The sequence below is a fragment of the Loxodonta africana genome, chromosome 12 (assembly GCF_030014295.1).
Source record: "Loxodonta africana isolate mLoxAfr1 chromosome 12, mLoxAfr1.hap2, whole genome shotgun sequence".
Classification (NCBI taxonomy): domain Eukaryota; kingdom Metazoa; phylum Chordata; class Mammalia; order Proboscidea; family Elephantidae; genus Loxodonta; species Loxodonta africana.
The window spans coordinates 44462024-44476639 of NC_087353.1; the positions used below are offsets into that span (position 1 = coordinate 44462024).

General features: G+C 42.4%; 1 protein-coding gene across 1 annotated transcript in view; it reads right to left on the bottom strand.

Annotated features, from left to right (window-relative positions):
• Positions 1 to 14616, bottom strand: part of ALK (ALK receptor tyrosine kinase) — a 1052109-nt gene that overhangs the window by 121474 nt on the left and 916019 nt on the right. Inside the window, exon 9 of the mRNA XM_064295177.1 lies at positions 1896 to 2065. Within this exon, the coding sequence (XP_064151247.1) occupies positions 1896 to 2065 (170 nt within the window). The remainder of the gene's footprint in view (positions 1 to 1895; positions 2066 to 14616) is intronic.

A 14616-nucleotide genomic window follows, 5' to 3' on the forward strand; every position in this document is an offset into this window, starting at 1 on the left:
TCCTGCAGTTTCATTTGCCCGTGGGTCTTGATGCTTCCTATATCATCTCTAGCTCTGGGAGGGCAGCTTCTGGCATCAGAGCATGCCAGTGGAGTGCAGGCTTCTGGTGAATGAAGGTACTCTTGTTTTCTGTAGCGACGTATCATCAAACCAAGTTGGCCTTTGTTTGAATCCCCGCTGGGTAGTTTGATCTCAGTATCAATATCGGAAATGTCAGTCTGGTAAACAGTCTTTAACAGCGAGGAGGGAGGGTGAGAACAAAGTCTTCTTCAAATGAAATTCTAACAGATAGGAGTGAACAGAGTCAACATCTTACTTGATTGAAATCCGTTAGAGTGGCTATGAAAGGCAGGACTTGCTGGATTGAGGAGAAAAAAAAAAAACTCTTTGATTCATCTGAATTACTTTAGCATCTTCCAGGAGGAGGGCTCTGGCATCACCCTCATGTTCTCCATCTCCTGTACACAGCCCCTACAATCCCTGAGACAAAAGATTTGTCTGTGGTGGGTAGTACCCACACTCGCTCACCCCTCTGATTAAATCCATCTGTCGTAGGGGCCCTGAGCCTGGGAATAGCCATGGGCTTTGATCTTTAACCCACATACATCTGAAGGAGTGGGCAGCTGATGCTCCAAGTGAGGACAGTGACTTCTTCCTGTGACAGTCCAACTTGAGTTATGAGCTCTTGGGAATAGCAGGCTCTGTAAAGTTTGGGTGCAGAATTTGAGACCCAGCTTTATACTAACAAAGTTGGGTGCCAACTTACAGCACCCTCTTCCTTGCTGTAAGTCCTTTGCCCTCAGTTTTCAAAGGTGGAGCCACCTGAGTAGTAACTTGAGTGTTTTTTTTTTTTTTAATGCGGAAGTTACTCTGGCTTACAGGATTTGACATTTAGCCAACTAAAGGCAGCTTTCTTCCTCCAGGCCCATTCCTATGTCCCCTTTACAAAAATGACACCATCCCCTTGTCTTGAACAGAACAGTACAAACCATTAAGAGCTCAGCATGACACATCAGTCACAGGAGTGCTGCCATGCCCAGGTCAGCTTTCATTCAAACACCACTCACTCCAGGCTGACTGCAGGTGGCAGACTAGTGCCATCCTGGGGAGACAAGTGGCAGCTGAACTCAGGGCTTTCTGCTCCAGTTCAGAGCCACAAAGAGTGAACCATCTTCTTGTCCAACCCTCTCAGTTTAAAGATGAGGAGACTGAGGCCCAGAGAAGTCAAGCAACTTGTTCAAGGCCACAAAGGTCATTGGTGATAGAATCCAGATAGAAGCCAGGACTGACTTAGGTAGAAGCACTGCTCTGTTTGCTGAAGAATTTGTATCCACCTTCATCAACCTGCCCAGCAGGCCCAACTCCACAGAGCACTGCATCTGAAGTTGGGACCTGGGCTGCAGTCCTGACTCTGATACCAACTTGCTGGCACTTGGCCTCTTTGGATCTCAGGTTCTTCACTGGTGAAAGGGTAGGGGTGGGAGAATGATAACACTACCTGCCTTGCAGTTAAAAAATAAATAAATAAAATGACAAATGGCAAAGTAAGGTAAATGCACGTAAGAGAAAATGCTGTATACACATAAAGCCTGATTTGGTAGCAACGTAGGTTGGGAATGATGTAGGTTGTTCAATTTTTACATATACTTGAGGCAATCAATCATGCCAGGCAAGAGATGATGGAAACGAGTGCTCATTAGCATTGAATTTCTCTGAGAATTTTGGTACTCCCCGGAAGCCTGCAGAAAGTGTGTGTGTATGCGCGTGCGCGTGCATGCGTGCTTGTGTGCTCATATATGCACATTTGTGTCCGTGTCTTGGGTGGAGGGGATGCGGGAGGACTCTCTGCTTCATTTTTGCTGTTGGAGGAAAAGGGAATGAAGGGGATGACCTACCTGTCGGACACGTTGAGGAGAGGTAGCACCATCCACTGCCACAGGCTCAAGCCTTCATTGGTGGCAACATGCCAGACCATCCTGCCCTCTTCCTTCCCAGTTTTGTTCTCCACCAGCACCAAGGATATGTTTCCCCTCAGGACTCCACGAATGAGCCAGGACATTCGGAGCTGTGACGAAGAGAAGAGCCAGAAAACCAAGGTGTTAATGTAGGAAGAAAACCTTAGGTCTCCTTTCTGCAATTCTTAACTGAGATCTACAGAATTTTGCTGGAGACTCAGCCAAGGTCTGCACGGGGAGAAGAGCTAGATGCCAACACTGGATCTTACTCTCTGTCTTTCAGTGTGGCTTCCATTAAGGTTCACGTTGCTGGGTAGGGGCAACGGATGAGCAATTTTGGAACTTCATTCAGGTTAATGCTATCATCCTAAATTTCACAAGATTTTGCCTCTAAGGTGATATCAGGATCATTGAGGCATTAAATGAACCTCCTAAAGAGGAGCCAAAGATTCTTGTCTGTGGCCCTGTACTGGGTAGAATAGTTGCCCCCAAAGATAGGTATACCTGGAACTTCAGAATATGACCTTATTTGACATAAAGGTTTTTGCAGATTTAATTAAGGTAAAGATCTTGAGATGAGATCATCCTGGATTAGGGCGGGCCCTAAATCCAATGGTAAGTGTCCTTGTAAGAGACAGAGAAGAAGACAGGGAGACACAGAGGGGAAGACCATGTGAAGATGGAGGCAGAGACTGAAGTATGCAACTACGAGCAAAGGAATGCCAAGGATTGCTGGCAGCCACCAGAGACTAGGAGAGAGGCATGGGACAGATTCTCCTTTGGAGCCTCCAGAAGGAACCAACACTGCTGACAGTTTGATTTTGGATTTCAGAACTGTGAGACAATAAACTTCTGTTGTTTTAAGTCACCAAGTTTGTGGTGATTTATTATAGTAGCCTAGGAAACTAATGTTGTTATTGTTGTTGTTAGGTGCCATCAAGTCAGTTCCGACTCATAGCGACCCTATGCACAACAGAACGAAACACTGCCCGGTCCTGCGCCATCCTCACAATCGTTGTTATGCTTGAGCTCATTGCTGCAGCCACTGCGTCAATCCACCTCGTTGAGGGTTTTCCTCTTTTCCACTGACCCTGTGCTCTGCCAAGCATGATGTCCTTCTCCAGGGACTGATCCCTCCTGACAATATGTCCAAAGTATATAAGATGCAGTCTCGCCATCCTTGCTTCTAAGGAGCATCCTGGCTGCACTTCTTCTAAGACAGATTTGTTCATTCTTTTGGCAGTCCATGGTATATTCAGTATTCTTTGCCAGCACCACAATTCAAAGGTGTCAATTCTTCTTCAGTCTTCCTTATTTACTGTCCAGCTTTCACACGCATATGACGCAATTGAAAATACCATGGTTTGAGTCAGGCCCACCTTAATCTTCAAGGTGACATCTTAGCTCTTCAACACTTTAAAGAGGTCCTTTGCAGCAGATTTACCCAATGCAATGTGTCTTTTGATTTCTTGACTGCTGCTTCCATGGCTGTTGATTGTCGATCCAAGTAAAATGAAATCCTTGACAACTTCAATCTTTTCTCCGTTTATCATGATGTTGCTCATTGGTCCAGTTGTGAGGATTTTTGTTTTCTTTATGTTGAGATGCAATCCATACCGAAGGCTGTGGTCTTCGATCTTCATTAGCAAGTGGTTCGAGTCCTTTTCATTTTCAGCAAGCAAGGTTGTGTCATCTGCATAACGCAGGTTGTTAAGGAGTCTTCCTCCAATCCTGATGCCCCGTTCTTCTTCATATAGTCCAGCTTCTTGTATTATTTGCTCAGCATACAGATTAAATAAAAAAATGGTGAAAGAATGCAACCCCGACGCACACCTTTCCTGTCTTTAAACTAATCATTATCCCCTTGTTCTGTCCGAACAACTGTAAAGGCTCCTTATGAGCACAATTAAACTAGCAGAGGCCCCAAATTCTCTGTGACATTGGGCAGGCAATTTTGTGGCTCTTTTACTGATTTAGGTATTTTTATTCCTTCCCTAAATACTTTAATAATTGCATCTGAATAATGTTATAGTTTATGTCACCTGTTAGCCAACTGGAGCCTTTATGGCTTGATACTTGTGACCATTGGTTGGTAAAGAGCAGACAAACATCTGAATATCAAGATATTTTAATATAGTTGTTTTTCAGGATGAGGGTGCCAACTTTATCAAAAAAAAGCTATAAACTTGTGCTTTCAGAGTATCTTTGTTGAAAGTTTCTATGGAATTGCTCCCTGGACACTTGAAAAAAAATTGTAACTAATAATCTTTCTGAGAAAAGTTTAAGTACAGCCTTGCCAAGAGGCAGAATGTACTATAAACAAAGTCTCTGGTCTTTGTGTTTAAAATAATAGAGGTTGTATGTTTGATAGAAACAATCTAGAAATAACATTTAAAATTATGGACAACTATATCATATCATTGCCCAAAATATTCCTGTTCAGATTCTGTAATAAAAATGCCTATTGTAGTAAATGAAAACAACAACAAAAAACAACCAAACCCGTTGCTGTTGAGTTGATTCTGACTCATAGCGACCCTATAGGACAGAGTAGAACTGCCCCGTGGGGTTTCCAAGGAGCAACTGGTGAATTTGAACTGCCAACCTTTCGGTTAGCAGCTGAGCTCTTAACCACTGTGCCACCAGGGCTCCCTATTGTAAAAAGGAAGGTAAAATTTGTCCAATTGTAAGCTTAAGTTTTCAATAGCTATGATGCCATCTTTTCTTTGATTCTTATTGAAGACACACTTCTTTGTAAATTGCTACTCTTATCTCCCAGCCCCTGAGCCCAGTTGCCTCATAATTTGATCAAGGAGGTTAGGTACCCTGAGATGCTGGAGCCAAAGACTTCCAACTCCCTTATAGAAGCCCTTGGCAACAGGCTTACCCCCTGGGCATTAGGGTCTCCTGGTACACTTCTACTTCTGAGATCCTACATTTGATAAACCCATTTTTTTTTTTTTATAACCATAGCCTCTTCACTTATACCTCTGTACTTATTTCCCCAAATCCAGTGTACTACATACTTGTCTCCACTGAGAATTTCCAGGATAATTTAGTAAGTCTGTTAAGTTTTTTAATAACACCTGGCTTTCTCGTGTAGTCTGGAAGCCATGATTGGAAATTTTAATCTTACCTTTGCTGACTTTATACTCTCAGCCCCAGTCCATGTCATGCAATAAACAGTTTGGGATAATGCTTGATGCATACTTTCTCTCCTTTTGCTCCTTGGCCACAGACTAGTGCTGATTTGAGCTTCTCTGAATTCAGACTATTGAACCCCAATGCCTCGGACAGTTGTTGGTACATATTAATCCCACTGTTGATTTCCACAGTTGATTTCTGAACACACTTAGCACAATGGTTGTTTCAAGCTCCCTCCATTGCCTCAAGCACTGATGCTGTCACCTTCGCCTCCTAATTCCCCTAACCCTAATCCATTATCTCGATTCCTACTTTACTGAGAAAGATTTGCTATATCAGGTATCTCTTTCAGCATCTCATCTTTTTCTTCTTGCAGTATAAGTGTCTAGTTATCTACCCTTTCTCTTTTCTGTCTTAGAGGAAGATGCATCGCTCATTTTCCTCTATGTTAACTCTTGCCCATATTACCTCCCCCTGATTCACACTTTCTCAAATTACTGCTCCTCCTTTCTTCAGCACTTTCTCTCCCTTATGGCTCCTCTGTCTACAAATATGATCAGGTTTTACCCATTCTGGAAAAATACCTTTTCTTTGATACTGCCAGCTTCTCTGGTTTACAACCTATTTCTGTATCTCCATTCAGATATTAACATCCTGGATAATTGGTATGTAACTACTACTTCTATTTCCTTGTAACTCATTCTCTCTCTAAACTCTTTCAACCTGGCTTCTATCCTCATTATTCCAGCAAAGTGACACTCACCATGTCCTTTATAATTTATTCTGTGAACTCTTTCTATACTTCCTAAGGTGCTTACTTCTCTTTGCTCTTTCTCCCTTCTAAATCCTTTTGTATAGCTCTGTCACATTTTTCTGTTTATCACTGCCATCTGTGGCTCTGAGCTCAACAACTTTCACTGGGTTCTCATTACCTAGCAAATACAATCAAGACATTCATGTTCCTCTATAATCTCAGCAAATCAACTTTTATTCATTTAGTGAATATTTACTGAGTACTTCATGCTGAACCAGACATATCCTCCATTCTAGTATGGTCTAAGAGCTCTGGAATCAGAGAGACCTGGATTCAAAATCTGCTTTTGCCTTCCTTTTCAAGCTTAGTTTCCTATTCTCTAAGATGGAAATAGTTCTATCTATAGAGTTATAATGACAATTAAATGAGACAATAAATAGTGTAACAAATGTTAAGAAGGGACTTTTGGTGGAAGTACTGAGACAGCAGATACTATATTTCAAAGGGAGGTGAGAACAATGTGACACAGCTTTCAAGAGAGGTGGATGAAAATGGGTTACACAATTCTTCACCCCTTGGCCATATTTTGGGTATTAAAAAGTTACTGGTTGTCGTGGATTGAATTATGTCCCCCCCAAAATGGGTGTATCAGTTTGGCTGGGGCATGATTTCCAGTATTGTGTCGTTGTCCTTCATTTTGTGATTGTAATTTTATGTTAAAGAGGATTAGGGTGGGATTGTAACACCGCCCTTAACCAGGTCACATCCCTGATCCAATGTACAGGGTGTTTCCCTGGGGTGTGGCCTGTACCACCTTTTATCTCTCAAGAGATAAAAAGGAAAGGGAAGCCAGCAGAGAAGGGGAACCCTACACCACCAAGAAAGAAGCACCAGGAACAGAGCGTGTCCTTTGGACCTGGGGTCCCTGCACAGAGAAGCTCCTAGTCCAGGGGAAGGTTGATGAGAAGGACCTTCCTCCAGAGCCAGCAGACAGAGAAAGCCTTCCCCTGGAGATGACGGCATGAATTTGGACTTTAAGCCTACTTTACTGTGAGAAAATTAATTTCTCTTTGTTAAAGCCATCCACTTGTGGTATTTATTTTACAGCAGCACTAGATGACCAATACAATGGTTGACTATCAGGAAAGAGTTTTTGAAAAGTGCTTTTGGTATATTAGAAGTTCCTCCTCGCCCTCTTGCAAAAAAGAAGGGTGGGGAGGGAGTCCCCGCTTCATCCCAACGGGTCTTAAAAATTCCCAATGGAGCACTTGTTACTTATCCGCTGCAGTTTGAGTGGCACAGTGTCTGTCTCTATCTCCTACCTGGAAAATCTAAAGTATGAACTAGGGGCCAGCTAGCTGCTCTGATGGCAGAGCAAAGGAAAGGTGGCAGCACTGGGTGGCCTGCATGCTCAGAGTTCACCAGGGCGAAAAAAAAAAAAAAAAAAAAGGCATGGATGTTGCACAGGGAATAGAGGTGAGCCAGTACGCATCGATCTCCAGACTTCCCCACACAGTCTATTTGCCATCTTTGCACGTGCCTTGCATTTCTTTGCTTCTGTGGTTTGATTCTATTTCCTCTACCTGTTCTTTCCTTCTCTCCACTTAAAAAAATAAATATGTATCATTTTCAGGAGGTCTTTTCTTATCATCCCTCTCAGAAATGAACACCCCCTCCTCTGAAATCTTTATGAGGATTTGGGACCACCTTGGGGCATAACTCTTGCTGCTATGCCCTCCTAACCCTACATTTTACCTCCCTTGGGCTACACATTCCTTCAAGCCAAGGACTGCCTTATGCATCTTGTAGTCCCAGTAGCTGTCAACTGAGCCATGGTAGGGCCCAATCAATGTCAGATTGAGTAAAATAATATACAGACAGACCTTCCCATCTTCATCAGATTCCCTATTAAGGGACAGTAAATCAGCTTCCTATCCTGCGATGCTCCCAGTACTTTCCTGTATTCTACTGGCCAAAAAACCAAAAACCAAACCTGTTGCCGTCAAGCCGATTCTGACTCATGGCGACCCTACCGGTCAGAGTAGACCTGCCCCGTAGAGTTTCCAAGGAGCACCTTGTGGATTTGAACTGCCGACCAGCTGTAGCACTTAACCACTACGCTACGAGGGTTTCCATTCTAGGGGCCAAGTGCAGGAAACAGGAGAAGAACCACCCACTCCCTAGCCAACTGGCTATATTTTAAACTGCCCAGGTCTCAGCTACTCTTAGGAAGCTTTCAGTTTGAAGTAGTCTGTAGCAGCATGAGCATGTCAGTGAGACAGCTGTATCATGTCTACAATGGGGCCATAGACCAGCTGACTGCTGAGTTTTCTATGTCTTCCCGCAGTGTATTTTAGACCAAGCGGGGTTAGTCTGAAGAAGAGAGAAATGGGCTGGCTGCCAAGGAGGTAAGGGGCATCCTTAACCTCTGGAAGAGGACCACCAGGATCCTTCTTGGTATCAGTCCATGAGGGATTTGATCATTGGTTCATTCAACAAATTTATACTGTGTACCTACTCAGTGATATATACTAGAAATTAAATGATTAATTAAAAGTGTGCTGAGTATAGCAAAAGGAAAAATAGTTGGGGCCACTTGACAGTACCCAACTGTTTAGACCTCTGAATAAGTAGGAGAATTAAAGGAAAATGACTTTCAGTTCACGTTTATAGTGTTATCACTCGAGTTTATTGCAGAAAACACGTATCTACAGGCCACGAATCAAGCCAAGTAATGCACTGTCTGAGCTTCAGCAAAGTCTAGTTCTAGAAATAGATGCAAAAGCTTTGGAATAAGATTGCAAACTGATTGCCGGCGAGTGGCTAGCCAATATGTATATCTTGACCATTTTTTTTCATCCACTGAGTGTTTGGTAAGGTGACATGTCCAGGCAGAGTTACTTTTCCTCGAGATATAAACAGTCCAGTACCTATTGTCTTTAACTTGGCCTACTTCTCACCTGTAGTTATATCCGCAGTGACTTTCAGATTCTGCCTCCAAGTTTCAGTTAGCGCTTTGCTACTCAAAGTGTGGTCCTCAGACAGGTATCATCAATGTCAACTTGGGAGATTGTTAGAAATGCAGAATCTTTGGCCTGACCCTTGAACTATTGAGTCAGAATCTGCAAAGAAGCACTAAGTTAAATGGTGGCTTCTGGAACCTGGCCCTGTCACCACACTACCTTTCTGAAATACACTGGAAGCAACCCCCCTTTGCATTGACAGTGGCTTGGTAAATCATCCTTGTTTCCTCACTTGTTAACTATGGGATAACGTGGAGTTAAACACACTTGGGTTTGTGGTCCAAGGTTATCGTATATTAACTGTGTGATTTAAGCTGACCACTTACCTCCTCAAACCTCCATTTCCCTATCCACAAACTTTTGATAATAGCTGTCATGGATTGAATTATGCCCTCCAAAAAGATATGTTGAAGTCCCAAGTTCGGTGAATGTGACCTTGTTTGAGGAATAGGGTTTTTCTTTGTAGATGTTATAAGTTAATGAAGTCATTCCAGAGTAGGATAGGTCTTAATTCTAATCCTTTCTAGTGTTGTCTTATAAAAGAGAAGGACAGACATGGGAACAGGTACACACAGGGGGAAGACAACATATGAGGATCCTTCAACAAGCCAAGGAATGTCAAGAAATGCTGAGGGCTGCCAGAAGATGAAAGAGGTGAGGAAGAGCCTTCTCTTAGACCCAAGAGTGAAAGACAGAATAGCCTGCTGATTCTAGCCTCTAGGACCATAAGAAAATAAAACTCTGTTCTTTAAAGCCGCCCACTTTGTGTTTTCTTGCTGTAGTAGCCCTAGGAAACTAAGACAACAGCCATACCATACCTGTCCACCTTAAAAGGTGGTTAAAAAAATTGCATTAAAGAATACGGAAGTAGAGCACCTGTGATATAATGAATAGATTGGTTAAACCAGTGGTTTTCAACCTTAAATGCAAATTGGAATCACCCTGGGAGCTTTCAAAACTACCACTGTTTGAGCTCCACCCCAGAGATTCTGGTTTCATTGGCTTTGGGTAGCTTCCGGGCATCAGCAGTTTTTAAAAGCTCTTCAGGTGATTCTAAAGTATTGCACAGTTGAGACCACTGGGGAGATGGGACTGCTTAGTGCAGGAAGTAGTGTGGCCTTCTCAGTAAGAGGCAATTCTTAATAACTGAAAAAATGATTTAAAGTATGCCTGCCTCACCAAGGTATAGAGGGAGTGCTTTTCCCACAGGGAGCAGCACACAGTTCCCAGCAGATGCCTTCACACGGCTGCCACATCACCCACCAGGAAAAGACTGAGAAAGGCAACTGTATGTGTTTCCCAGATTGCAGGCTCAAGTCCCTCTTAAAGACTTCTGTTTTCCTTATGGTCTCATCTTGACAGTCAAGGTTTAGGTGCCCAAAACCAAACCTCTTGCTGTCGAGTCAGTTGCAACTCATAACGACCATATGGGATAGAGTAGAACTTCCCCATAGGGTTTCAAAGGCTGTAATCTTTAAGTATGCAGACTGCCATGTCTTTCTGCCTTCAGGTGCCCAGAGGGAACAAAGAAAATGCTCTTGGAATTTGATCTTAATAAGACCTACTTCTATTTGGGTGGCATGTTGTTGTTAGTTGCCAACAAGTTGATCCTGACTCATGGTGATCCCATGTGTGCAGATTAGAACTGTGCTCTGTAGGGCTTTCAAGGCTGTGAACTTTTGGAAGCAGATTGCCAGACCTGCCTTCTCAGATGCCTCTGGATGGGTTCGAACCACCCACCTTCTGGCCAGTAGATGAAAGCTTAACTCTTTGTACCACCAAGGAACTCCATTTTGGGTGACATACAGGATATAAAGTCATTTGTTATCTGAATATTTACTGAATGCCAGAAAACTGTGATAGGCACTTGTACATACACTGTGGCATTTTATACTCACAACATTCCTTCTTGCAGGGATTATCATACCCATTTTTTAGATGTGGAAACTAAATCTTAGAAAGGTTTAAGTAAGTTACCCACAGTCCCCAAGCCCACATGCTGCAAAATGTGGATTGCACACTATGCTGTGTGCTCTTTCCACTTTCTCTGTTGTGCTATATACCCATAATATGCTAATACTTAAATCTTTTTGGGGGGTATTGTAAAGGTTTTCTAGATCCTTATTGTTCAAAGTGTGGTCTGTGGGCCAGCAGCATCAGCATCACCTGGGAGCTTGTTAGGAATGCAGGATCTTAGGCTCTACTGCAGACCTACTGAATCAGAATTTGCATTTTAACAAGATCTTGTTCTGGAAATGCCTTCATATTGAAGGAATTAAGGAGATAGTAGATTTTAATCCCTTCACAGCCTTTGTCCCTGCCAGATAATCACCAGTCATATATATGTGTACATATATATTACAAATGTATTCTCATAAATATGGGGAATACTATACAAGTCATAAATAATACTGATGGAAAATAACACTTGTTGGAGCCTTTAGCAATGAAAATTTTGATCCTTCTAGACGCATCCTAATAGGCATAGGTTATAACTGACAGCTTTTGACTAATAAACTTTTATATGCAGACAGAAATGAGACAAGTGAGAAGAGACAACAGCAGAAGCACGCCACCAGCAATTATATCTTCTGGCTCCAGCCGGCCCTTTCCCTCTCGGTGGGGCCTGATAGACTTTCCAATTATGTGCTACCGATGTTTGTCATTTTATTAACTAAAGTTCTGTATGTAAGGCAGAAGCAGGCATTGTGGCTAGGCATCCTAGTGCTATTATTTCTTTCATGGCCCTTTCCTCCTCCAGAGGTAATTACTGCAATTTTATGTCTAGAATACGTCCTGTGTTTGCTATGCATACCTTGTGGCACCTTCAGAACAATCGCTTGGACTCATATGAAATTCAGTATGGAATTTAGCTGTAGTTGGAACAAAAAGAGACTCAGTGGTATCAAATAATATCCATTCTGTATGCAACACTTCCAAATGTAGGAAATGATATGGAGGGCGTGGTATTTCTCTTTGCGTTTCTGAAGGGCTTTATGAACTCCAGCAGTAGAGACAAAACCAAGGATGGTTGCTCTATTGTGTATTTCATGTCAACAGAAGTAAACACATTTTAATGGGCAGAGGTGTTCAAAGATACAGTGTGCTTGCTTGGAAGTGGGTGGATGGGTACTCCCAAGTATTCCCCACACTGGGAGTTCTTCCAGCAGTAATTGGATGACCAGAATTGGGGTTGTTGTCAGGAACATTCGAGCACTGGATGAGGGTTACAATTCCTTCCCAACTTAAGGTTCCACAATGATGTGATTCTGGATGTGAGCTCATAATTTTAAGAGTTCCCTGGTTTCAATGTTGTCTCTTATTAAGGGCCTAAACACACGTTAGCTGAGTATATTGACTAGCTGCAAAACTCAGTGTTTTAGAACACTACCTTCTAATTCACCTGGAAAAAATAAACACCAACACACTAGCTATAAATAGCCTAATGAAAAATCAACCCAACACAGCAAGAAGCAGGACAGATGCAGAATTTTTGATAACAAGTAAATTGAATGTGACTCTGGCAAGTCCTTGCAATTATGGAGACTTAAAAAATGCTGGATTCCTGGTCATGTAGGAGACTTCAAGACCAGGGTTGACTCTGACTCATAGCGACCCTATAGGACAGCGTAGAACTGCCCCCTAGAGTTTCCAAGGAGTACCTACTGGATTCGAACTGCCAACCTTTTGGTTAGCAGGCACAGCACTTAACCACCATGCCAACAGGGTTTCCTTGAAGAAAGCAAGAAGTTATTAAAAGATAGGAAAGAAAGAAAAGACCAAAACGGATGTCAGAACAGACTCTGAAAGTTGCTTTTGAAAATACAGTAGTTAAGCAAAAGGAAGAAATGATGAAGTCAAAGAGCTGAACAGAAGATTTCAAACTGTGGCTTGAGAAGACAAAGTAAAGTATTATAATGAAATGTGCAAAGACCTGGACATAGAAAACCATAGGGAAAGAACGCACTTGGCATTTCTCAAGCTGAAAGAACTGAAGACAAAATTCAAGTCTTGAGTTGTGATATTGAAGGATTCTATAGGGAAAATCTTAAATGATACAGAAAGCATCAAAAGAAGATGGAAGGAATACACACACTGTACAAAAAGAATTGGTTGATATTCAACCATTTCAGGAGGTAACATATGATCAAGAGTCAATAGTACTGAAGGAAGATGTTCAAGATACACTGAAAAAAAAAAACTTTTTTTTTTTTTTTTACACTGAAGGCATTGGCAAAAAACAAGGCTCCAGGAATTGACAGAATACCAATTGAGATATTTCAACAAATGGATGCAGCTCTGTAGGCACTCATTCGGCTATGCCAAGAAATTTGGAAGACAGCTACCTGGCCAGCCCACTGGAAGAGATCCGTATTTGTACCTGTTACAAAGAAAGTTGAGCCAACAGGATGCAAAATTATTAAACAATAGCATGAATATCACACATAAGTAAAATTTTGCAACTCAACATAAAGAAAACAAAAATCTTCACAACTAGACCAATAAGCAACATCATGATAAATGGAGAAATGATTGGAGTTGTCAAGGATTCCATTTTACTTGGATCCACAATCAACACACATGGAAACAGCAGTCAAGAGATCAAACGATGCATTGCATTAGGAAAATTTGCTGCAAAAAACCTCTTTAAAGTGTTAAAAAGCAAGGATGTCACTTTTAGGACTAAGGTGTGCCTGACCCAAGCCATGGTGTTTTCAATTGCTGCTTATGCATGTGAAAGCTGGACAATGAATAAGGAAGACCAGAGAAGCACTGATGCCTTTCAATTAGGGTGTTGGTGATGAATATCGAATATATCCTGGACTACCAGAAGAATGAACAAATCCGTCTTGGAAGAAGCACAACTAGAGTGCTCATTAGAAACAAGGATGGTGAGACTTTGTCTCACACACTTTAGACATGTTACAAGGAGGGACCAGCCCCTGGAGAAGGGCATCATGTTTGGTAAAGTAGAGGGTCAGTGGAACAAGAGGAAGATCCTCAACGAGATGGAATGACACAGTGGTTGCAATAATGGGTTCAAGCATAACAATGATTGTGAGGATGGTGTAGGACTGGGCAGTGTTTCGTTCTGTTGTACATAGGTTTGCTATGAGTTGGAACTGACTTGACAACACCTAACAACAACATATATATGTATATGATAAACTTGCTTTGCAAGGTTGAAGATGGTTGCCCTCATACTTTTTTTTTAGTTCACTGCTGTTTTCCAAGCCCCTGTTTTTTGATCTTGCTGAAGCAGTCTTCTGTAACTCCCTGGCAGGTAGCCACCTTGGTCCTTGACCAGTATAAAATCTTTGCCCCCTTTTCTGCTGGATGTAGGGATCTGCTTTGGTCCTGCTGTTGCCAGAGATCGCTGCCTTGCTCATAAATCTCCCTAATAAAAATCTCTTTACCACCACAAGTGCAGTTGCCCACCTCTTTCTAAGGTATCTTGGCATCCTCCAATTTTGGAGGCAAATTTCAAGTTACTGGTCCATGCCTGGCCAATTGGTGAGCCAGCCAGAAAACCAAAGAAATGACACATGGGAGTGAAGCATCTGTACAGGAAATCCTGCGTTGGCTAGCCAGCTTCATGTGAGGAGGCCTGGCCTGTATGCTTGTTGCATGTGGTCCACTGTGTGAATACAGGGATGCTCCCAAAATGCCAAGTGGCATAGCACAGTTGTGGGAAGATGCGTGCAGTAGTGGCTGTGGGATGGCCACTGCTCTGGGAAGT